Source organism: Dreissena polymorpha, chromosome 8, assembly GCF_020536995.1.
Source record: "Dreissena polymorpha isolate Duluth1 chromosome 8, UMN_Dpol_1.0, whole genome shotgun sequence".
In the NCBI taxonomy this organism is placed as follows: domain Eukaryota; kingdom Metazoa; phylum Mollusca; class Bivalvia; order Myida; family Dreissenidae; genus Dreissena; species Dreissena polymorpha.
This window is the reverse complement of record NC_068362.1, coordinates 17,385,672-17,412,395: the sequence shown is the minus strand read 5'-3', so window position 1 is coordinate 17,412,395 and position 26,724 is coordinate 17,385,672. Positions and strand designations below refer to the sequence as shown.

The 26,724-nt window shown below is 36.3% G+C and overlaps 1 protein-coding gene across 4 annotated transcripts in view; it reads right to left on the bottom strand.

Moving 5' to 3' along the window:
* LOC127841285 (transient receptor potential cation channel subfamily M member-like 2) overlaps nucleotides 1-26,724 on the bottom strand; it is an 84,851-nt gene that overhangs the window by 52,210 nt on the left and 5,917 nt on the right. For 3 of the 4 annotated variants that reach the window (XM_052369983.1, XM_052369982.1, XM_052369984.1), the window contains 18 exons: nucleotides 26,496-26,565; nucleotides 25,699-26,094; nucleotides 19,131-19,303; nucleotides 18,725-18,907; nucleotides 17,601-17,822; nucleotides 15,770-15,962; nucleotides 15,220-15,398; nucleotides 14,828-14,883; nucleotides 10,875-11,028; nucleotides 10,050-10,146; nucleotides 9,244-9,365; nucleotides 6,167-6,358; nucleotides 5,827-5,988; nucleotides 5,042-5,220; nucleotides 4,296-4,548; nucleotides 3,780-3,858; nucleotides 2,083-2,171; nucleotides 1,083-1,196 (listed from right to left, as the gene is read on the bottom strand). In XM_052369983.1, the coding sequence (XP_052225943.1) occupies nucleotides 1,083-1,196; nucleotides 2,083-2,171; nucleotides 3,780-3,858; nucleotides 4,296-4,548; nucleotides 5,042-5,220; nucleotides 5,827-5,988; nucleotides 6,167-6,358; nucleotides 9,244-9,365; nucleotides 10,050-10,146; nucleotides 10,875-11,028; nucleotides 14,828-14,883; nucleotides 15,220-15,398; nucleotides 15,770-15,962; nucleotides 17,601-17,822; nucleotides 18,725-18,907; nucleotides 19,131-19,303; nucleotides 25,699-26,094; nucleotides 26,496-26,565 (2,913 nt within the window). The remainder of the gene's footprint in view (nucleotides 1-1,082; nucleotides 1,197-2,082; nucleotides 2,172-3,779; nucleotides 3,859-4,295; nucleotides 4,549-5,041; nucleotides 5,221-5,826; nucleotides 5,989-6,166; nucleotides 6,359-9,243; nucleotides 9,366-10,049; nucleotides 10,147-10,874; nucleotides 11,029-14,827; nucleotides 14,884-15,219; nucleotides 15,399-15,769; nucleotides 15,963-17,600; nucleotides 17,823-18,724; nucleotides 18,908-19,130; nucleotides 19,304-25,698; nucleotides 26,095-26,495; nucleotides 26,566-26,724) is intronic. The other variant, XM_052369985.1, reaches the window with a different exon arrangement.

The following is a 26,724-nucleotide window of genomic DNA, read 5'->3' as shown; positions in this document are numbered from 1 at the left end:
TACGTTTAACGGATATGTATCGGATAATTAACAGTCGGCTGACGAATATTACCGTGGGAGTAACGGACTTCTACCGGATAAAACGGCAGTGTAACGCATTTGTACCAGACAAAAAGTTCTCCCAACATCGCCGAACAAGGAGCGGATTCACCGGATATAAAACGGACATTAAACGGATAAGAGAGGACACAAACGGATAAAATGATTTTATGTCCGTTTCTCGCCCGTAACCTCGGTGTTATTATCTGTTTAACATGCGTTAGGTGTCCGGAACGGTGTGGTTTATCCTTTGCAAGTCTGGTATAAGTCCGGTAGTTGTCCGGTGGTGGACCAGGACAACCGGACATTAACTGACATAAACCGAATACGCACAGGAGGTGTAACGCACGAGTTCCGAACAAACTGTAAACTAACGTATGAAGACTGCACATCAAACGGAGGTCTCTGTCTGTTTTATTCGGTGGAAAATTTTGAACATGCTCAAAACTTCCCAACGGACGGAACGGATGTCACCAGACATCGCCGAACAAGAAGCGGATTCAACGGATATGAAACGGACATAACACGGAAAAGAAAGGACACGAACGGATAAAATGCTTTTATGTCCGTTTCTCGTCCGTTACCTCGGTGTGACCGGGCCTTTATGACCTAACATTTGAAGACACACAATTCATGCTGGAAAAAGGATGAACAAAATAGCTCACCTTGAGAACAATCAGTATTAAATAATTTTAGAACTAGCAAAAGCAGCTTACCTACAAGGTACATGTTCTTCCTTTAACTACAATTTAATAATACAATTTGATGAATGATTTAACCCAAGATTATCACAGTACAGGTATTTGTTCCTGGACGCCAGATGTTGTAATATGTAGGATGTAAGAGAAAAAAGTTTTTCTAGATCCCTCAACTGTGTAATGGGGCATGCCGAGTTTCAAACCCAGGTTCATAATTTGATTGTCTTACCCACCAAACAAAAATCCGAAACAAGGACGTAATTACAAGCAGATAGACAATCGGAAAATCAATATTACCCCCATCACTTTAAGTTGGGGCATACACATGTATAAATTCAATCACACCTGTGTGATCCAGAACTTGGTGACTGGAGCTGTCCAGAGAAGGTAGTATTTCAGGTAGAATGGGACATTTTTCTTGCCTGTGAGCAAGTGCTTGATCCGCCCCAATGACTTTAACTGAAAAACATGTACATTTCTAGGTTTAAGCAAGAAATATTTTGTATCCTACAAACAAATGTAAAACAGAATCAAGAGGGCCATGATGGCCCTGAATCGCTTGCCTGAGTTCAAGTACACCAATTGTCAAGGACTTGATCTGGTGACCTAGTTTTTGACCCACCTGAGCCAGATTCAAACTTTATCTAGATATTGTCATGATAAACATTTAGAACAAGAAGATATTGGATTAAAAATATGGTCTCTAGAGTGGTTATGAGCTTAACAGTTATAAAAAGACAAGTCACGACTCGAATGTAAGACATACACTGACCACAATATCTCCCCATGAGCACTAAATGCTCTGGTGAGCTTACAATAAAAATGGACGATTCTATTTCTTAGTTCTTGGGACAGTAAAAAAATAGTTTTATAAGTTCGAAATAAGGATGTTCTACATTGTACAAATACCTTGTGTAGTAACAACACATATGCAGTTATAATACACAAAAAGTTTACATGCTGTTGATATAAAGGTGTGCAAAAACTGTTGTACATGTAGCTACTGTTGTGCACCCATGATGTTTCATGTAGAAATCTTGCATAGTATCATAGTATCTGAGATATAGCCCTGAAAAGTTTCATCCTACAAGAAAACTAACAAATGGCAATAACTGTTATTAAAGAAAGTGTAGGGTTACACTTTTGGTGCATGGAATTTCTCTTCACTGATGTCTACACACCCATGAAGTTCCATGTTGGTAACTTATAGTTTCTTAGATATACACTTCAACAGTTTGTGAGAGACAGACGGACTGACAGCCTTTGGCGAGGGATAACAAAAGCAGGCAACTATTGCCAATAAAAAAACTACTTATGTCTAAATGTTCAAACCTTTCAACTGTACCTTTTTCTTCCGGTAGGATGTGTTGGCTTCATCCACACAATCATCATCATCTTCATCCTCCTCTTCCTCTGCTACAGCTTCCTCATACTCTAATTGCAACAAACATGGTAATGGAAGATTATAACTGACGCAACTGATCTGTCATTTGGTCGGAGATCACATTAAGATTAAGTAGTTCATACTAATCAAAAGATAAGAGGACCAATTTACTGGTTTATTTTTCACAGGTAAATACCAAATCATGGTTGTCTCTTGGTTTATTAAAAAATTGCATTATTTTTCTACAGAGTAGTTCTACATTGTGTCTTTTTTTCTTATTCAGACTATTATTATTATTATTATTATTATTTGTTTAAGCATCACATAGCCCTTTGAAGCAATGCTTTATCTTTATCTCCAGGGGTCTAGCTAGGTTCAAAATTTAGGGAGAAGTCACTTCTCCCAAAGACCAAAATAGAGAGAAGTGGCAACTTTTTGGGGAGCAATGGTACATTTGCATCCAGGGGTCTAGCTTGGCTCAACATTTATGGAGATGTCACTGCTGCCTATAGCCAAAATAGGAAGAATTTGTAACATCTTTGGGAGAAATTGTACAGTTGTGTCAAAGATCTTCATTTAACATGTATTTTGCAGCAACTTAAGGGAGATGTGGTTTCCGTTCAGCTTTCAATCAACTCTTTACTTTTTCTTATACCCCTCGTTACAGAATGTCAATTATCAATTCATTAATCAGAAACAACTCTCATTTCACACTTTGGGGGACAACATTTACAAATACAAACATACACACTTAAGTGTTCATGTTTTGTTATTGATGTATTTAACTGAGTTTAAGTAATATATTTAACACATAACATGCTATTTATGTAATAACTGATAAGCCTCATTACTGATGATTAAATTTCAATAATAGAGGCTGAAATGGGTGGTGGATTTCAAAAGGCTGCATTTCATTTATAATAAGACATGTTAAGTGTATAAAAACTACATTTTTCTTATTTCATTGATTGTAAATTATGCTGGTACTTATTTTTCCTGTACAGGTGTATCAAATAAAACTTCAATTGTAACAAAACCAGTAATGTTCATAATCTTTTTACTTCCTTGTAAATTTTAAGCAATTTAACATTAAATCAAATTTACATTTTGCTACAATTTTTTTTAAATTAAAAATTCATTTAAAATCTCATTTTACAGCAGATATTCCAAATCTGACCTGTACATGAGCCCCATATTTATTGCAAGTGCTAGGTTACCTCTTCCCATTTGATCATTCCTTTATATTATTTTAATGGGCCATTTAACTTTTCTGAAGTATAGTTATTGGTAGCCAGCACAAGGCAATTAATCAAGGCATCATCTATGAACAATTTTAAGAACTCTAATAGCTCACGGCTGTTCATTTGAATGTTCAACTTTGCATGACCTGTAAATGGGGCAACTTATTGCTGAGAATCCTACTGTGTCCAATTCTCCACATCAAATTGATTTTAATCAGTCAATGTGTGGCACAAACAAATCATTAAAAGGTGGAGAAGTTACGTCGCCTTCATGAAAATTATTAGCGAACTTAATATTCCCTGGGTGAAAAATCGCCCACTTCGCCCACTAGCGAGACCCCTGATCTTATACACAAATCACACACAATATCATAAATACAATGCCCTCATATTTTTAAGTCATGCATACTGCCCCACCTATAGCTTCCATCTTGGCAGGAGGAGTGAAGCGAATCCAGATGTACATGGGAAATATCAGCAAAACACTTGAAATAATCTGAAAAAAAAGTTATCAAAACCCTTATCAATATACTACATGTTACTATTTTCCTACAGGTAGCAGATAGAAGAACTACACTTGAAAGACTTGTTATTCTGAATGAATGATAATTTATTTGTTTCACCACCAATATGGATGAGCTACAAAGATACAATATGTAATAAACATTTGAAGGGGTGTATTGTCTCTCAATTAAACTGTTGGTATTTTCCCATCAAATGGCACAAGGACAATATTACTTGTAATTATGAGGACTTCAACCCATTCGAAGAATAGATCTAAATACTATACACCGTCAATATGTATTAGGATATTTGTTGACTTTGTTTTAATATCTATAATCATGAGAGTAATCTATTAATGATAAGGATATCACACCGAAATCAACCTAATCTATGTTCTTTATTTTAATAATTAAATTAGCCTGAACGCACCTTGAACCAGTATGGCAGCCTGAAAAAGCCCCATTCTAGCTCTTTGACATGCAAGTTTCCCATGAAAAGTTGTGTCAACCACTTCTGGACACAAGGGTGGGCCATGAAGTGAATGGCGCGGGCATCATGCGCAATCTCCACCACTGTCTTGTCATTATAGTCAGGCAGTTGTTTTCCAAGCATGTATAAGGCCTGGGCACTTGCATCCTTGAAGCAGATGTTCAGTGCACCCAGGGCCATGTCCGCAAATTCTCTGCAATTGTTTGATAGTGTTAAATAATAACGTCTATTTTCATAAAAAGGTTGCAATTACATAGTGGATATGGTGGCCCCCTAACAACTGGGTGGTAACTGGTTCGATCCCCATAGTTGAAGCGTTCTTTATCTTATAAATAGGTTGAAATTAACAACACAACTAAACAAATTTATTTCCACAACAATTTCACAATGATTATAATGATCAATTGAAATCTGATTGGATATTGATGCTCTAAATTAGTAACTGATTATTCTTTTTTATACTGTCAGAAGAAGTAACTATACCAAGACATTTGATCTAGGACATGTATCAGTGGTAAATTCAAGACAGAAGCATGATTTTTAACATGGGAGGAAAAATTCCAGGCTTTCTCTAATAACTATGTACACTAAAATACTTAGATTTTTTATAAGACTGATTTCAGAACAGTTTGTACAACTATTTTGGCATGGAAAGGGAGTAGAGACCCCTGACAATGCGTGCTTACTTGGATAGGTCCTCCAGCTCTTTCTTCTGGTACTGCTCCAGGTGGTATCGTATCATCTCCTTATAGATACGAGAGCACAGCAGGGCCATGGCTATCGGTTCGTTACAGTGGCTCCATAGGGTCTTGGCCAGCTTGTGTCGGTGCATTAGCACTGCCCACACCATCAGGCAGTTGAGAGCCTGTAAACAAAGCCCAGGATAACGTCCTTAATGCCCAGTAACGTTACAGCATTTTAAAACATCACTTGTCCCACAGTCAAACATCACCATCAGATTTTCAAGATAAAAATTCTGACCAAATTTCATCAAGCATTCAATTTGCTTAGCTATATTGACATTGTCAATATAAATATTCTGGCCAAATTTCATCAATATTGACTTATAAATGTGGCCTATAGATTGGTTACAGTAGTCAGTTTTTTTTTATATGTAACATTGACCTAATTACCTAATTTTTGATGTACATTACCCACATTTTTGCTTAGATATAATAAAGATAAACATTCTGACAAAGTTTCATCAAGAGTCATGAATGTGGCCCCTAGAAGAGTTACAAGTTTTTCTAAGATTTGACCATAGCTTTTGAAGCACGAGGGACAGATATAAAACTACGCCTAGATAAACATTCAGAACAAGTTTCATCAAGACTGGATAAAAAGTTTGGCAAAAAGATAGGATTCCCTACACAAACTTCGAACCATTTATACAGACACACAAATACACAATGTGACTCCAATGAACATTGCTTGAAAGTCTATAAAGAAAGACTCTCATGCCGATACCAACCTTTCTCTCAGCCACATTAGCATCCTCCGTGTTCTTGTAGTTTCCAACTGCATTCTGGGTGAGCTCCTCAGGCACAATGAACCTGTCGAGCAATGTCAGTCTCTGCAGCATACGGTTCAACTGCTTGGACATAAAATGGCTGCCCAGGACTTTATCTGTCGTCTGAAAGTCACATTATAGTTCTACAACAGGTCAAGGAATAAACTTAGTTTAACCAGAACTTTCCAGCTTTAAATGTAGATACTAAATGTGTGCATGCATGCCAACAAAAATGTATAATCAATTAACAAATTGTTAAAAGATAACAAGAAAACCTGTTGGATTGTAAAGTTATTCCTACCACTTTGGTTCCAAGCATTCCCTCCAGACACACGGTTATGAAGAATTCTCTGTCCTCAGCTTTCTCAAACAGCAGTTTGAGCTTCTTGTGGTTCAGGTACCGGTGAACTCTGACCCCCTGCGTGATGAAGAGGTCAATGAACTTCTCCCGGTCTTTCTGGAGTAGGGCCTTCTCAAACATCTTCCTGTCAATCTATATATGTACTGTGTTTTGAGAAAACTGTGCTTAACGCATGTGCATTATCTGACACCCAGGATAAGCCTGTGCAGTCAATGCTGGCTAATCAGGGACAAAACTTTCTTTTGATGCATACAGTTTTTCTCAAACAAGCATTCTTAAAGTTTTGTTGCAGCATAAAAAAAGACAAGAGGGCCATGGGCCCTAAGGCGCTCACCTGAGACCCAAAGGAATTAAACTATTCTGGGAAGGTGGAGTTCAAAATAATAAAAGTACTTCATACAGACGGGCGTACATACTTAACTTGCGCTTTATAGTTCGATTATTTAGTGTAAAATCTTCAAAAGAGGACGAGTGCTGAGCAGACAGGCAGTAGTACAGACTTAGTGTGCTCTATTATTAAAATACGTTTTCACTGTTTTCCATTCAAAGTTATTTAGAACAATGATACTCTGATTTTCAAGTAATACTGCATTCCACATATCATACATGACGTCTGTATATAAAATTAATTATAATAATTGTATTTCTGACTTCACATAATACTGTATTTCACATATCATCCATGTAGGCCTACATGACTTTTGTATATCAATCTGTATTTATGATTTAAAATGAAATTTCATACTTCATTTAAGAGTTAATTTTTGTTAATTATTCACATTTGTAAGTGTTGTTTGTTAACAATTCCTCTACGATTCTACTCTTTATTTACAACCAATGCAAAACTAAAATGCATTTTAATTGTGAAATTTATTCTCAAATACAAGCTGCATTTAATATCATAAGTATCGCAAATAGCTGGTTTTAAGTACATTTTCTCTATCTCTTTAATTCTTGAACAAAGTATATCTGTGATATGATATGTGTACATGTAGACACGATAGTTTTTTGTCAATAAATGTTCAACAGTAAAGTTGGAGAATATTTCAATCTATTCTTAATTGATCAATATAATTGAATTTTGACAACAGTTGTTGCCTAAGCTGTAAAGGATACTTTTACGTACATATCTTCACTTTTTCTTCTTGATATTCATAATATACACTGGGACTTTGTGATAATTATAAATTAAATAATAGCCATATTGAGTAAGTTCAATCAGGCATCACTAAACTTAAAGCTAAGTAATATGAAATATCACGACCATTAAATTTATATATATTGTATAAACCTTTCTTGGAAATATATAAGTACATAATTTTGCTATTTCAAGAGCTTGCTTCAATGTTGTAATCTGTTCTTTTTATGCAGTCAGCATGCTGATTTTTATACGAAAATAAATGCCAGACAGATGTATTTATGTGTTTATCTCTATTTTGATACCACTGTATAGCAATTGCTGTTCCATGCTGTTCACTGCAAAGGGCTGTAAACAAGGGGTTAGGCATCAAGCAACTGTCAGAGATAATGAGGTACCTGCTGTGGCTAATGGTTATTTCATTGGTCTGCGGTCATTAAATTACATGCAACAAAATGTGTGAAAAGTGGCCAGCACAGGAATTTGGGGCCTGACTCTAAACTGTTATATACAGTTGTTTCTCCCCTAAGTAATTTTCTGTGAAATCAATATTACTACTTAAAATTTTGAGATTATTTAATAAAGCATTAAAGGGTTTTCAGATGGCAAAAATACGTTTGTTGCAGTTCATCCCCAACCAATCATCAACATAATAATCCTCTGTTATTATGGCCATGTTTTTAAAATGTTCACGACTATTTTCAAACTCGTCCGAGGTATCCACATAACCAATGTTTTGACCAAATTTCATGATGATTAGGCAAAAAATGTGACTTCTAGAGTGTTCACAAGCTTTTTTACTATATAAATATAAGGAAAAAGACCCCCCCCCCCGGCAGCCATGTTTTTTTACCGATCTGAACCATTTTCAAACTCAACCATCGTATCCAGGAAACAAATGTTCTGACCAAATTTCATGAAGATTAGACCAAAAATGTGACTTCACTTCTAGAGTGTTCAAATGTTTTCACTATATACATATACAGAAAACTGCCCCGCCCCCTGGTGGCCATGTTTTTTCACCGATCTGGACCATTTTCGAACTCATCCGAGATATCAATAAAACCAATGTTTTGACCAAGTTTCATGATGATTGGGCAAAAATTGTGACTTCTAGAGTGTTCACAAGGTTTCTATATAGCCATATAAGGAATACTGCCCCGCCCCCTGGTGGCCATGTTTTTCAACGGACCGGAACAATTTTTGAACTCAACCAACATATCTTTAAGACAAACATTTTGGAAAAATTTACATGAAGATTGGGCATCAAATGTGACTTCTACAGTGTTTACAAGGTTTTTCTATTTTTTTACCTAGTGACCTAGTTTTCGACCCAGCATGACCCAGTTTCGAACTCGGTCGAGGTATCATCGGGAAAAAGGTTCTGACCAAGTTTCGTAAAGATCGGATAAGAAATGTGGCCTCTAGAGTGTTCACAAGGTAAAATGTTGACGACGCACGACGGACGGACGACGGACAAAAGGCGATCCCAAAAGCAAAAAATAATGTGCACATGTAATAATTGTTTGTTCAATTTAGTAAACATTATTTCTAAAATATTTCTGGGAAACCATTTACACTTGAATTCAATATATCTTTTAATACAGAAAAAAGAACCGCATTTTATTTAAAGTATATTAGAACAGAAAGTTCATTCATATAACTTGAACAATTCCAATTCATCGTTATATATACAAAACTGACAATATATAAGCAATAATCACTATAAGCACTATTATAAATAAGCATTAAAACAAAACAATGATATTAAGAAAAACACTAATTTTATAATTGTTTTTTCCTTTAGCAAACATATATATATAAACTATGCCCAGAGCACCAATTTATGTGTAGCTTCAGTTCCAAACCATCCACCTACCCTGACTTTAAGAGTTTCAAGCTGGAAGATTTCTGCTGCCAGATCCGGCCGGTTCCAGTCAATTGTCAGTTGAAGATCATTCTGAAGCTGCTCTTGTCTGTTCACACCCTCCGTTTTTTCACCTGTGAATAAAAGGTGGCCCAATAACAAAAGCAATTACACATGCTGGCAGCATGGAAAGTCTGTGACAATAAATACTAAATACAATTAAATAATTACCATGGAAATGATGAGTTAAAGGAAAATGTCCGTAATATTGCTTTACATCCAAACACTCATAAGTTCATAAAATGTTAAAAATATATTATATTGATTACTAATGGGTTGTTTAAATTACAAGCTTAATGCACATTACTAAAGGGTTGGGCAGGTAATTGTTAGACTCAAGAAAGGGTTGGGCGGGTAATTGTTACATCTGACTCAACACTTTTTATCAGACGTGATAGTTTCACATAACAAATCACAACATTCAAAATTCAACAAAACTTACATTTAAATCCTCATGTACATGGGCTCACATAATGTTCATACAGAATGGACATCCTTAACAGACAGAGAGAGACCTTATTAAACCCTTCGCCACTCATATACGCATTTTAAACGTCTATAGTCACTTAAAAAAACAAATTAAATTAAAACACCATCATACATTCAAGTTTTGAAGGCTTTATTTCAAAACATTAAATAAGCAAACAGCACAAAACCTGAACAGACTGGGAGTCACTCACTGGTTGTACTGGTTTTATGCTGGATGCATATAGCCATTTTCACTTCACTTCTGAGTGGGAAAGGATGAACTGACTTACTCTTTAAGAGTGCTTTTAGAAGAAACTTATCCAGATCCTTGAGGTTGTTCCCGCCCACTGTTTTTGCATTCACAACTGTTATATATGAGGCTTCACCCTTAAATGGAAAAAGAAATGCTACAATAACACAGCTGAAACATGAAATTTATTTGAACAAAAGCAAAACACGAAAAGGATGAAGAGCAATAATGACAAAGTTATTAAATAAGAAAAATTCTTGCCAATTATGACTTACATCTTGTCAAACTGTAGGAATAATTTATTACCAGTAATATTGTTTGGAATATATAGAGGATATTTGTTGGATTACGCCACTCGTGAAAATAATATTTTCTATGATCACTTGTGAATTATTGGTAAAATCGATATTCCACCCAATCCAACAAATTTTCTTTTTATTTTATGCCTTTTTTCAGGGTTTATTTACATTGTAAAAATGATTAACTGGAAAAAATTTCTGGAATAATGACGTCATTTCGTAAAAAAAAATGATGCAATTTCACAGTATAACAGTGAAAAATATCGATATTTTTCAATCTTATTTTTCACTGTTTGAAACAGTGAAATATCAGTTTTAATTCACTGACATTTCTCTATAAACCACCTGAAAGCATAAAATATATGTTGTAAAACAATCAATAAGCAATAGTTAAATAACATTATCCATAAGCCTTTCTTTGTTAAAAATAACACCACTACACTTGAAATATAAGATGACGCCACAAAGAACAACAAAATGATCTCAATAAAGACAATATACAGTGTTTGTACTCTAAGGTCTGCAAAAACTCCAACATAGATTCATAAAAACCTGAATGAACTCACATCATGTGCCATTTTCACACACTGGATGATCCTATCCCTGAGTTGCAGCTTTTCCACTTCATTGTCCTCGTACTTGGAGCCGAAGATACGCACAATCATCTTGATCAGCTCTGGCTTCAGTGTGTTCTGTTCAAAGTCTGGATCTAAATCTGCCCTGGATTGCGTAAATGATTATAGGTTTAACCAGAGCACCGCCTAGCGGGTGCAGACCTCTTATCTATTTTTCTTTTTAAAGGTGAAGGGACCTATCTCAATACTTCAATCAAAAAGGAGGGAGGGGTGGGTGTGGAGAGGAGTGTATAGGGTGGGGGTGTGGTCATTTATTACATTATCTTTCAAAAATAAGAAAAAAACAGAAAAAAAACAATTTTTTTTTTTGGGGGGGGGGGGGGATTCTAGGGTGGGATTGTTGGACGGTCTTTCAAAAATAAAACAAGCAAATTCATTGAATTGATATCCCCCGCCAAAAATGCTTCTGGACACAAAAGTGTTCTGGATGGAAGAACGGATAGACAACTCCATAAAAAAGCATTTTTTCAAGATACAAAGGGACATAACTCTGTTATTAACAGATGGTGAACAATGCCATTTGGTGTGCATCATCCTCTTATCCATATATATACTCATAACAAGTTTCAATGAAATCTGTAAAGCACTTCCAAGATATGGCTCCGGACACAAAAACGCCGGACGAACGGACTGACGGAAAGACAGACGGACGGAAAGACGGACGGACGGAAAGACGTAAGGACAACGCCACAACAATTTCCCTCCGCCTTTGGCGGGATATAATAATAAAAATATATTTATTTTTTTTAACCATTTTTAACCAAATTTTTTTTTGGAGGGGGGTCGGGGGGGGGGGGGGTTGAGACAGGGGTATAGTGACAGGGTGTGGTCATTTATTAGATGATCTTTCAAAAATAAGAAAAATGGAAAAACAAAAAACTAATTGGGGGGATTCTGGGGTGGGGCGTGGGGGATTGTTTGGGTGGAGTCTATTGTGGTATGTCAGGAAAGTGTTATGTCAAAGTATGATTCAAATCTGATCATAAACAAGGCTATTGTCAAGCAATATGGTCCCCTACCGCAGATTTTTTTTTTTTTTTTTTTGTTTCTTGGTTGCCATAGTAACCACAATTTTTGATGTAGGAACAAAATGAAATGACGTGCATAATGTCCAAATTGCCATCTATCCATGTTGCAAGTTTCATGAAAAAATATTAAGAACTTTTAAAGTTATCCCAGGATCCAGAAAAGTGTGACTGACTGACTGACTGACTGACAGACAGACTGACAGACAGAGCGCAAACCAGAAGTGAAACCGGTAGGGGACAATAAAGATATTATGGCAATTTTAGCAAAATTAAATAATCTGACCTTGAGAGTCAAGGTCATTCAAAGGTCAAGGTCAAATTCAACTTGCCAGGTACAGTACCCTCCTAATAGTATGAAAGTATTTGAAGTTTGAAAGCAATAGCCTTGATACTTTAGAAGTAAAAGGGATTTTAACACAAAATTTTACAAAATATTCAAAGTTTATATGTCAAAAAAGGGCCATAATTCCGTCAAAATGCCAACAAGAGTTATGCAACTTGTCCTGTACAGTCCTCTTATGATAGTTAGCGAGTGTTCCAAGTCTGAAAGCAATAGCTATGATACTTTCGGAGTAAAGTGGACCAAAGCACAAAACTTTACAAAATTTTCAATTTTTTAAGTATAAATGGGCCATAATTCTGTCAAAATGCCAGTCAGAGTTACATAACTTTGCCCGCACAGTCCTCTTATGATAGTTAGTAAGTGTTGCAAGTATGAAAGCAATAGCTTTGATACTTAAGGAAAAAAGTGGACCTTAACACAAAAGTAAACCAAATTTTAAATTTTCTAAGTATAAAAAGGGCACATAATTCTGTCAAAATATCAGCCAGAGTTGTCTAAATTTGCCTGCCCATTCCCCTTATGAAAGTGAGTAAGTGTACCAAGTTTGAATGCAATAGCATTGATACTTTATGAGAAAAGTGGACCTAAACACAAAACTTAACCAAATTTTCAATTTTCTAGGTTTAAAAGGGCACATCATTTGTAAAAATGCCAGCAAGAGTTATCTAACTTTGCCTGCCCAGTCCCCTCATGATAGTAAGTAAGTTTTCTAAGTTTGAATGTAATAACTTTGATACTTTATGAGAAAAGTGGACCTTAACACAAAACTTAACCGGAAGCCGACGCCGACGACTAGGTGATGACAATAGCTCTTTTTTTTTCAAAAAATAGATGAGCTTAAAATGTTTAAACAAGGCCTGTGATTTTGAATACATCAAAAGAAGAAAATAACATGGTTCTTGAACAGTCTTAATTATTTGGCAGAACCCTTTACGTTAAGAATAGAGCTAATATTTGTAAAAAATTCTTCGACTCAAGTCTAAAATTTAAAGAATATTTTTAAAACTGTTAAGTATAGAAACAACTTGAACGTGAAATCTAGCATAGCAATTAACATCTATATTTGTATAAGATTATGTTTCAAACAACCTGTTAATGATGTTAGCTCTAATGTCAGCCTGTAATTATACAAAGGCTGGATTATTTTGCATTAGCTCCAATGTCAGCCTGTATACATACAAAGGCTGGATTATTTTGTATTAAGTCTAAGACTATTCTTTATTCTAAGGTTGTTGAATACATGTCCAGACGGTGAAGAAATCCAGACTCTCTTAAGAGAAAATGAGCTGAAAGTTTGAGTAATAACACACCTGTTAAGCCGACATATTTATATTTGATTGTATGAAACACTTAGGATGTAGAAACACTCTCAGTCTTGTTTTATGGGAAGAGCCAGTACACAAGGTCTATGAAAAGAAGATAAGAATAAAGCCAGAGACCTCCTGGTTACCGGTATATGCTGTGCAACATGCAATGCACCATAGCTACCTTTGATTGCTGTTCAGATTTGTATCCTTTCAATCTGTAATGTGTAGTGGATATTAAGCTAAAATGTTGAACAAGAGGCCTCAAATCAAAACTATATATCTTTTTACGTATGTTTTTTGTAATAACCTAACATAAATTCCTTTATAAAAACAAATACATTGTAGTGCCAACATCCCACACATTACACCCATATGCCATTTATTTCATAATTCGAGTGCCATAATTCAGAATTGCGTTAAGCCATCATGCTTGTTATCAAACTTAGCCCAGATATGATGACCCCAAACATCATCATCAATTTTCATGATGATCAGATTAAACCCTTTCCTCCATAAGAAGCAAACTGAAAATGGCTTTTGCAATCAGCATAAAACCACAACAGCCTGAGAGTAACTCACAGTCTGCTTTGGTTTTATGCTGTTTGCTGCTCATCAGTAACAAAGGGTTGGAAATGAAGCCTTTAAAACTTGAATTTAGTTAGAAAAGGACTACAAATGCGTCAAAATACGTATCTTAGTGGTAAAGGGTTTAAATGTTTGAGTTGGAGAGCAGACAAGGTTAATTTGATCAAATGTATATAAATTTTTATAAAGGCTATAATTCAGAAGTGCTTCAAACAATCTGGCTGGTTGAGATACTTTGCCCATTAACATCATTACAACATCATTACAAAGTTTCATGAGCCGACAAAGTATTTTTTGTCATTTGATATCATTAAGGACTACAATTCAGAAGAGCTTCACACAATCTGGCTGGCAAACTTGGGTGAGATATTATGATCCAAAACATTATTACCAAGTTTCATGATGATCTGATTAAGAGTAAGTATTGAGCAGACATCGTTGTCATGGACACTGCCTGCCGCCCACCACCTACATGGTGCGATCCCATAAGACACCCATTTTGAAACTGGTGTATAAAACAAAACAGTCTCATCAACTTTCCAAGTACTTAAAATGCAAAAAAACACACACAAATGAACAGTATGCCTACAATTAAGCTTTAAAAAATTAATAATGACCCACTTTTCATGCAGCTCATCGTGTGCATATCCTAGAACATCAGCTAAACCACCACTGTCCTGCAAGCACAAGAAACTACGTGTGTTAATCATGTTTGTTTTATTTCATTTGACAGTAATTTATTGCGTTACTATTAAGTAAACAATATTTCAACATGTTGTTACTTCATAAAAATAATAAATCGTCCCATGGGACAAACAACAAGAATATTCAACTTTTTTTTTAACAAAACCACGTGTCAGGACCAGCCCACTAGTGGAATTCAAGTGGCCTGTTCTACTTTTAGGACATCATGGTTATCAAACTGCATTTAAAAGCGCAGAATTTTTTCAAAAAGAGTCTTACATATAATGGGTTACACTGCACCATCAGTGGTTTGATAGGTTACAAGGTACCTTCAGTATGACAATAGGCATCTTGTTTTCCAGAAAGTACATCACGTGATCAAGGTTGTGTGGGTGACCTTGAACCAGGAGGCCCAACACTGGGATGGCATGCTCCATCACCTCGCTTAAATACTGCACTTCTATGGTCTGCGTATCACTGGCGTCAGTCTGGGTTTGGCCGTCCTCTGCTTGGAACATGTGAATACCAGGTTAGTGTTGATTAAGGATATTTAGTTTGTTTGTTTTTGTTGTTGGTGATAATTTGCTGTTTTAAACAGCATTTCAGTCATGCCACACTGGAATGCAAAACCTACTGACACTTTCCTGGGTAAGATGGTTAACCTGTACTGAGTGCACACAAAAGGTCAGTTATTGACAAATATACTACTTGAATGAAAGCTAAGGCAAGAATCAAGAATGGTTATAAAATTAATTTCATAACCACAAATGTCATGAGGACGGGCCAAGCATTAATCCCGTAATCCTAAGATTTTATAGTCCAGGATTCTACCATGTGAGCAAGCCTACCCTGTAAAAATTAAAAGATGTTTGCCCTTACCTCCCATGCTCATCATTCGGATCAGTCTCTTCTTAGTGCCAAACTGCTTGCGAAAATGGGCCTCTATTCTGCATCTCAGAGTGCCTACCAGTCCCTCCCTTTCATCATCATCGACAATGATGAAATGTGAGTGGTCCAGGTTCAACTCATGAACTTCAGGAATCACTGTGGTTTTCATTGCAGTAACACTCGTCTGTGAATATTAGGACATAAATGTAAATGCTTCAACATGATTGGTGGTCCAAGAAAATGCCTTTATTAATACAGGGGTGTCAATTGTCCCAAATTAAAAATCTGGATAATTATGCCAGGGGTCAAATGACGCAAGTTAACAGAGATAAAGGGCAGTGCCCCCCCCCCCCCCCCACTAATTGTACTATTTTATAGTCTTTCTAGTTGCAATTTCTAGTAAATACTATGCAAAATATTATAAATCAAGCCGCCCGTATCACCACATGTGTATTCGTCATTCTATGTTTGTTTATTAAGGACGCCAAACATATATTAAATCGGCAAAAAGTGCTGTATCCGAAAACAATCCCAAAAATGTACGTATTTTGCACATGAAAAAAAATGTGCATATTGTTTGAATGCCAAACCATGAAAACCATTTACCTAGCAAATACGCAATCCATATATAATTTGGTCAACATATAGTTGCAATAATTGAACTCTCAGCTTTATAACCCAAAGGGTTGCTGCCATAGCAGAAATTATCAAAGGCTGTGGGAGTATGTTTACAATGTATATGTACTAGGTTAACATATTGGTTACAATATTCTATTGAACTGGTTTACTTTGGTAATAATTCACTTTTCATGATGGCTGACATGTGCAACTTTTTGCTGACTTGTGTAAGATTTTTTGGAAAGTAGCGACGCATTTTCATCAGTTTCAGTTCCATCCGCTAGCCAATCAGATATAAATAAATAAAATACCGGGCAAAATTGGTACAGAGCGCAAATTTCAGGAGAGACGGTGAAGCTTAAACAATTGATCACGCTTTTAAACAAATTTTCATATATCTCTTCCATTTTACATTTAACTAAAATTCAACCCTGGTTGGATAAAACCCGGATATCCAGAAAAATCGGGATAATTGACGCCCCTGATTTTATAAGTGCAAAAATAAATCTACCCACACATTCAACTACCAACACCTTGTCACAAAACTATGCTTGTGGTCCAAGAAAGTGCAAACATTTTATTAGTGAACAAGGGACAAAATTGTCACAAAACCAGGTTTTCATTGTGAAAAAAAATCTGATAAAGGGAGAAAACTCAAACTGAACTTTTGAAATGAACAAACAAAATTAACCCCCTTTGTAAGTTTGTTTTTAAAAAAAATCTATTTTTAGTCGTGGAGACCTTGACATTGGAGATATTGACGTGATTCTTTCGTGCCACACACCATCCCATGATGGTGAACAAATGTGCCAAATGATTTTAAAATCTCACAATGAATGACATAGTTATGGCCAGGACAAGCTCATTTATGGCCATTTTTGACCTTTGAACTCAAAGTGTGACCTTGACCTTGGAGATATCGACGTAATTATTTCGCGCGACAAACCGTCCAATGATGGTGAACAAATGTGCCAAATGATTTTAAAATCTGACAATGAACGACATAGTTATGGTCCGGACAAGCTTGTTCTGCCCGCCCGCCAGCCAGCCAGCCAGCCCGCCCGCATTCGCCAATCTAATAACCAGTTTTTTCCTTTGGAAAACCTGGTTAAAAATTAAATCTACCCACACCTTGTCACATAACTCAGCTTATGTCAATAAAAACTGCACTATAAAGACCATAACACCAACAAAATCTTCTAACCATTTCATCCAAATGTGCACCTGACAGCACCTTGTCTTTTGGCACGATGCCAATGACTGGTAGACGTCTTTTCATCCTCTCCGCTAAACTAAGATATTGGTTGCTGACGATCCGAGAGTTTTGCTGCTCAATATTGTATTCCTTCACTGCCTCTCCAATCAACTTGGCGACACCATTATTAAAGCCATGGGTGATGATCCACATGTTGGTTGTGTTCAAGGCCTGTATATAGAATTTATTCTTTATTTAGCTGGAATGCATTAAAAGCCTAAGGCTTATTGAAATGCTTTCGAGTCTGTTTCCTGGGTAGAACCAATATTTAGTGTCTTTTGGAGGAGATCTAAAGAATGAATCCACAATGGGAATCAAACCTGTGACCTCCCAATCACAAGGCGGAAATATATTCACTACACCACGGCCACCTATTAACTGATACAAAAGAAGATGGCTATAAGGACATAGAAGTTATGAGCATTTTGCGAAACCTAAACGCAAAGTGTAACGGACTTTCAGACAGACAGACAGACAGACGGACAGTCAGACAGACATGCGATCACTATATGCCTACCTTTGGGGGCATAAAAATAATTGAATCATAATTCAAATCTATCAAGAGCTGCCCAACATCGCCTTATGAAGGTTTGCATTGGAACACTGCTATTTAAATTCATCAATAAATGACAACGTTATTGCTGTGACAGGAATTTGAAGATGTTTTTTGCCCCAAATTTGACCTATGACCTCTAAGTGTGACTTTGACCTTTGGGGTATGGAGACAGGTGTTACATATACATACGGCAAATCATCATACAATGGTTGACATTTGTGCCAAATTTATTGAAATTAAATCAATATATGGTAAGGTTATGGTTAAGACAGGAATATTCAAACGGACATTAGGGCATTTACACCAGCAAACAGTATTATATGACGCTTCCTCAAAGAAGGGCATAAAAAGGGAAATTTAATCGTTTTTTAAGGGGAGAAAATGTCATCTAAAACAAACTTTTTGACTGGTTTAATAATGTCCAGTTTGAAAATTCAGTTTTTTAACAAAACATTTCTTCAGACCACAAACTTTGAAACTGTGCATTTAACAGGTTTACCAGAAATTATTCAAAAACCTTTATTATCCCTTTTTGAAGGTCATCTCTCAACTTCTGATTTTTCCAGGGCTTGAAGTGGTCTTCATTGGAGATCACAGAGAGAACGATATTTGGATTGCGCAATCCCCAGAAGTTGGCCATGAATTCTGTCACAGCGGGCAGGCTCACATCATTGTCCACACATAAATAGTGCTTCTTGGGCTACATGAAACAGAAAGATGATTTAAATGAATGAATATAGTATTCGAACAGAATTAAATTTTTACAGTACAATAAAAATGTAAAAGATGACATACTTTCAAGAAGTCCATTTGATCTCTTGATCCTCAAGTCATTTGAAAACAATTATTATAAAATAGTTGTAGCAAAATCTGTGTCTGTTTATTGGATAAAACAAACACAATCAAATTGGTTCGGTCCAGACCTTGTTCCTCAAATCCCTCGGGTCTTGTACAATCTCAAAGTTGCCACACTTGATTGGGGCATTCGCAAAGATCCCGCTATCCTGGGTGTTCAATGAGTACCTGCGTAGATCGGCAAGATCAGGAGCGTCCACAGGGCCTGGCTCCAACTCAGCAGATTCTTTAGATTCCTCCTCTGCACGGAGTAAGTAAAAATAAATCATTTGGGCTCTCCTCTGTGAAAAGGGGGTTTAATTCATGTGCTTAAAGTGTTGTCTCAGATTAACCCGCCTTGTTCGCACAGGCTAATAAGGGACGACACTTACAGCTCTTTTGGTATTTTTCGTTTATAGGAAGTCTCTCCTTAGCAAAAATCCAGTTTATGTGGAAAGTGTCATCCCTGATTAGCCTGTGCAGACTGCACAGGCTTATCTGGGACGACACTTTACGCACTTTACGCACATGCACAACCCCCTTTTCACAGAGCACAGCTCATTTCTATTTCACAAAACAGACCCAATATCTACATGTCAAGACTCATACACTATATATACTATGTTTCAGCGTAACATTTCTATATCAGATACTAAAACAGTTTCTATGTATAAATCCCTGATCAACAGAAGTTAGAATAACCTCACTTCCATTTTCAACACTATTTTCATGTAAATGTGACTTGCACTCACAGTTGCAAAACAAATACGAATTTGTTTTAAATGTCGCATATAATGTCACCTTCAAATGGAGCTAGTATGGAACACAGAAAAAAATAGAAATGAGCAAGTATGAAACATTAAATTAATAAATTTAACTTAAGCATCCAAAGATGCTTTGGTACATGTATATACACTGTTTTAACAAATTATATCCACAAACAAACATTTGCAATTATATTTGCATTTATAATGAACAGTTTTTTTCATTTCATTTGAATTGCTCTAACCAGAAATACAATTTGTTTTCAAAATCACAATGACTGGTGCTAAACAACAAACTAACATGACACACTGACAATTCTCTGTAACAACACCAATTCAGTGCAAGGATATTGTCTCCACAGCTTGTTTTGGAGTGAGCCACTTATATATCACAATCTTTGTTCTAAATATATGATACATATTTTGCATATGTTATTCCATTTAATCGATACTTTTCTTTTTCAATTAATATGCCTTGTTTATAACTGATTTGCTACATATCAGAACTACATATTATATCAAATGCCATCTTGTATACATCCTGCCATGTACCGTAATTCCCTGAATATAATACACACTTTTTTACCTGCCGAATTTTTCTTCAATTAGGATGTGCGTATTATATACGAGTTTAGATCAGAACAAAATTTATCCTGTGATTTTTCAACTAAATCGTTGTTATTCGCTGTGTAGCAGCCATTTTGAACTGCACATCAAAGGGGGGCAAAAAGGCTCGCTCTGTCGTTCGCTATTTGAGCCATTTGCGAAAATATTGAGAATTCGGCTCAATAACAATCTTACATGTATTTGCAAAAATCTAGTAAAATTCCCTTGAAAACATCCGCCATTTATATCGGACTGGTTTTCTATATTTGTCTCTTTGTTTCAAAGAAAGTGTTCGTAATTCGAACAGTAAACGAAACCCGGTCTGTACCCGATTATGAGACATTGCTTGACCTAATTGTTATTTAAGTGCACATGGTAGCTGGTCAATCAACATTGAGCTCGCTTTCACATGAAATGACGTTGTCAAATGAAACGTGAGAACGGGTGGGGCTATCGGATAATATTGGGTCATTCATGCGCAGACACTTTATACATTGAATACACAGTTAATATCGTCGTCTGCCAACAAAATAGCGACCGGACGCTAAGTTGTATAAAGAGATTATCAAATGAAAAAAACAACGTGACAATAGCCGTAAATAAATATTTCTAAGCTGACCACTTTTTATCTTTCTACGGATTATTTACCATATCTGAAGTAAAGAGTGGTAATTAAATAATGAGTTCTTTGACGCTAATATTACACCTTTCTGCCGATTGCCGAATTAAATTGAAAAGTGATAATTAATTTGATTTTTACTCCCAAACTATCCTTTATGACAGCGGCGTATTTTTATTAAAGGGATACGAGAAAAACCTGAGCAGTTTAATTGTATTTAAAGTTTAATTAAAGTATCGAGTTTGTAACACTTCGGAAAAGTAATTCATCAAGACTACTATAAAAACGGAAGTAACAGCTACTTATTATTTTTTATTATTATAATTATTATCGTCCTGAATATTCTCAAATGTAATAAAATGTTAAAAACCTACAACAGCATCTCTGTTTCTTTCTTTTGCAATTATGACTGCTTGACCCGGGTGTCAGCAGGTGACCCGTGTGTTATCGGTAACAATCAACGGTAATATAAACAATAGACAGAGATATTTATTATGCAACTGTCATGACAACAGCACGATAACACATCGCGATCAATATACCGGGGTATTACTGTGAAACAGATGTTTGATAACGCCAAATTGATTTGCTATTTTCACAACCTAAAAATAAATTGACACATTTTTTCGGAAATAGCCGATTTCGGACACTGATTTTTTTAGTGCGTATTTTACTTGGATTTTCAATTTTTACCGATAAATTTTGACCAAACTCGGGGATGCGTATTATACAGGAGGGCGTATTATATTTACGGTATTGAAAAATATGTAAGCTATCTACCATTTTATTATGAGTGTAAACAAAATTACAGTGTGTTTATTCGATATAATGAAGTAAACATCAAACCCCATAGAGGGTGATACAACATATAGTAAACACTCTAATTTTAATGTTAACATAAACATCCTCTATTGGATGTGATATTTGATCGAGATGTGAGAGGTAAGATCCTGAGAAATACGCCTGAAGCGCAACGAAGACTTCAGCAATGTTGGAATAGGGAGGGAGCTTACGATCAAACAAAGAGAACTGAACCCAGAATTAAGGCAAGAGCTGATAATAGGAGGATGACCCTAGTAACAAGAGCACCGCATAACGGGTGCCACGCTCGGCTGCCAAAGCTTGTCAGAATTATTTTTTTTAAAGGTCACAGTGACCTTGACCTTTGACCTAGTGACCCAAAATGGGTGTGGCCTGTAGAACTCATCAAGGTGCATCTACATATGAAGTTTCAAAGTTGTAGGTGGAAGCACTTTGATTTTAGAGGCAATGTTAAGGTTTTTGTTTAAGTTTTATATTAGAGGTCACAGTGACCTTGACCTTTGATCTGGTGACCCAAAAATGGGTGTGGCGTGTAGAACTCATCAAGGTGCATCTACATATGAAGTTTCAAAGTTGTAGGTGGAAGCACTTTGATTTTAGAGCCAATGTTAAGGTTTTAGCACGACGCCTACGGCGGACGGCCTACGTCGGACGTGCTGGCTATGACAATATCTCGGGTTTTCTCCGCCTTGCTAAAAACTGGGGAATACAGAGGGAACAAACTGAGGCAGTGGAGGACTAAACTGCCCACTGAATGAATTATCGTTCAATACAGTTAAGGTTACACAATTTAACAGTTTTATACTTAGTTTGTTTTCCTTACCCTTTGATTTTTTAACATTATCTGAAAATACAGATTTTAGTACATAAAGTACAAAATTAAGCACAGGGACAAAATTTGTGATTTCAAAATTAGTTATTCTAACATTGACAGCTTATCAAAAAAGGTTGCAGATTTGGAAGCATTTCTAGCGAATGAAAATCCAGAAGTTTTAGGAATATTTAAAGTTTATCCAATGTTTGCGCATGAGCAGCTGAATTGAAATGATATTAAGTTCCCCGGGCTATGATATGCGCAATTTTCTTTGTTTTACTACAGATGAACATACAGGCATTTTGTTATTAATTAATAAAATAGTTAAAGCTTCAAGGGTTGTTGCATTAGATTTAATAGAATTGCTAAATATGTCTGGTGTGATTTAAAACTGAAAGGGAAATACAATATTAATAGAATAATCTACAGGATTCCCACCTCTAGACATTCCAACAATTTAGGACTGTTTGAATTATTTAAAAAAAGCCAAAAATGTGAATTATTCACATCATATTATAATGGGTAATTTTAATTCTGAAGTGTAACTATGCCTTTAACTGGATCATTCATCATTTCTATGATACAGTGTTGTAATGTTTTCTGCACCAGCTGTCTGAATCTTGTATCTGAAGCTACAGTACTGCACTACTCAGCTTTAGTGAAGTCTCTACTTGGTAAAAGTGCTTATTCTGCTGTGAGTTGCAAACTGAGTTTAAATACAGATATCATTACATTAAGCATCAATATTTCAAGGGTGACTATGAAAGTATAAGACTGCCGACTGAGACATATTATCCAGTAAAAGCAATACAAACAGTGCATGAGCGACATCCTTTAACCCTTTTACCACTAAGATATGTATTTTGACGCATGTGTAATCCCTAAGACAGTTAAATTTAATTACAGACCTTTCTTACTAGATTCAAGTTTAAAAGGCTTCATTTCCAACCCTTAGATGCTGATGAGCAGCAAACAGCATAAAACCTGAACAGACTGCGAGTTACTCAGAGGCTGTTCTGGTTTTATGCTGTTTGCACATAGACATTTTCAATTTGCATCTGAGTCGGAAAGGGTTAAAGTTATTATTGAAGAAGCAACAAGCGTACATATTCCACTTAAGTCAAAATTTTACAGTGATTATATGCCTTATGACCATTTACCATCGTGATTGGAGAAAGTTGCTAGAATTCAGTGCTCCAGCTAGGCCTAAATGGAAGGGCACCCTGCCATGCCCTTCCGAAGCCCCGCCCTGCCCTAGAGAGGCAATTTTTTTTATATATGTGACAATTTATAAATGTCCTATTATATTGTAATTACTTTATTCCTCAGTGTAGACATTTCTTTGAATGATGTATTCCCATAATAATGGGAATAATATATTCTAAAAATTATTAATAACATTAAAATTAATATGCAAAAGGGAGCATTCCAGATATGCCAGCGCACTGGAAAGTGCTCTTTTGACAAAAACTGCCTGTGGAAAGTGCCCTTTTGACAAAATAGCCCAACCCTGTCCTTTTCAAATCCTAGCTGGAGAACTGCACTAGATTGGTAATAAAGAAGAAGAAGAACAAGTATTTGAAAAAGTGCAAATTCTCCAGATCACCTTAAGCTTATCAGAAATATGCAAGAAGTAGATAAAAGTATGCAAGAAGTAGGTAAAAGTATGCAAGTAGATAAAAGTATGCAAGAAGTAGATACAAGTGTGCAAAAGTAGTAACAAATAGTAAAATATCTTACGAGAAGAAAGAAGCTTCGGAAGCTAAAACAAGAATAGGTCGTTCTGAGGGTATGTCCACTCCAAAAGAAAAACAAAAGACAATTTGGAGGCAGAAACTTCTGTAGAGAAACCAATTTATTCAGAAGATTTTTCAAAAGACTGACCATTAAAAACTTGGAACAAAGCAAAATGTGTACCATCATATTATGTGCACTTTGAAATGAATAAGAAGCATGTAAGTTTAAAGAAAACATGCAAGACAACAACAATCTGATGGGCCAAGATAGCTTAAATAACCGCTAAAAATTATACCTCAGAGATTCAGGTCTCCAGGTATAACAAGGGCTGTTTGAAAAACATGCATGCCCCCCATATGGGCTGTCAGTTGTAGTGGCAGCCATTGTGTGAATACATTTTTTGTCACTGTTACCTTGACCTTTGACCTAGTGACCTGTAAATCAATAGGGGTCATCTGCCAGTCATGATCAATGTACCTATTAAGTTTCATGATCCTAGGCTTATTATTCTTGAGTTATCATCAGGAAACCATTTTACTGTTTTGAGTCACTGTGACCTTGACCTTTGACCTAGTGACCTGAAAATTTATAGGGGTCATGTGCCAGTCATGATCAATGTACCAATGAAGTTTCATGATTCTAGGCGTAAGCATTCTTGAGTTATTATCCGGAAACCATTTTACTATTTCGAGTCACCGTGACCTTGACCTTTGACCTAGTGACCTGAAAATCAATAGGGGTCATCTGCCAGTCATGATCAATGTTCCTATGAAGTTTCATGATCCTAGACGTAAGCATTCTTGAGTTATCATCCGGAAATCATTTTACTATTTCGAGTCACTGTGACCTTGACCTTTGACCTAGTGACCTGAAAATCATTAGGGGTCATCTGCCAGTCATGATCAATATACCTATGAAGTTTCATGATTCTAGGCGTAAGCATTCTTGAGTTATCATCCAGAAACCATTTTACTATTTTGAGTCACTGTGACCTTAACCTTTGACCTAGTGACCTGAAAATCAATAGGGGTCATCTGCCAGTCATGATCAATGTACCTATGAAGTTTCATGATCCTAGGCCTAAGCGTTCTTGAATTATCATCCGGAAACCTTCTGGTGGACAGACCGACGGACCGACATGTGCAAAACAATATACCCTCTCTTCTTCGAAGGGGGGCATAATGATATGTACCATATGTGACACATCTGGACATTGTAGTTTCACATATGTTTATCTTTTCTAACGAAGTCTTAAGTGGTTAGTATAGGTGTATTAACCTGTAGCGAAAGCTTACCCAACACATCAAGATGTGTATATTGTAGACGCCCCCCATCCAAATTGGCCAACAGTGGACTCTCTGGCCCGTCATGGTGGTGAGATGAGCTGCGTAGTAAGGACTGCGACCGTAACAGCTTTGGAGTTGAAGTCCCACTGGCGCTTGGTTTCGAGTCTGCGACGAGGTCTTGGACTAAATTAGGGGCAATAACTGTGCAGGAGGGCTGGTGAAAGCAGTCATCATCATCATCCGCTGGCACCTTTTTAAATGAGATTCTGGAAGTTCTATTTATCGAGGCCCTGGAGCCCCCTAGAGTGGTTCCTGAGGTCTGTGAGATCTTCTGTCGACGCCTCAAGGAAGGGGTGGGGGCAGGACTTGTTGTGGACTTGTGCCTTGAAAGCTTTTCAGATGGAGCTGCAAACACAATGTAGAACAGCAAATGTGAGATTTTATTATGGGAAAACTGGGGAAAATGAATGTACGTAAAGATTCATCCCAGATTGGTTTGTGCAGTCCACACAGGCTAATCTGGGAAGAAACTTTCTGCTTTTATGGACTTATGAAAGGTATTCTCTTCTAAACAAAAATGCACTTTAGTCGGACAGTGTCGTTTCTTATTAGCCCTTGTAGATTGCACATGCATACATCCTATTTCTGCATGAGGCTTAATAAATGATTGACATTTTATGATCGCCCGCATACAAATTGTCCGGTAAGTTTCGACTTTCATGCTTTTAATTCATAAACATGTACAAACAATCTTGCTTTTCTTGACCTCTTTCAAATTAACTCCCAAAACATGGAATAAAGATTACCTTTCTCTTCAGCTATTAATTCTATTAATTCTGACCCAAAGAGTGCTTCTGGCTTTTGCACTTGTCCACTCTAAAAAATTGAAACACAACAATTAATTTAACAATTCAAAATTTCCATACCACAAAAGATGATTATTTGCGTAGAAGGATAATAGTAAAACCAGACCAAAGGGCTCACATCTCTAAGTAGACCAGATATTGTGTTACTGTTTGCTTTATTATTACTGTT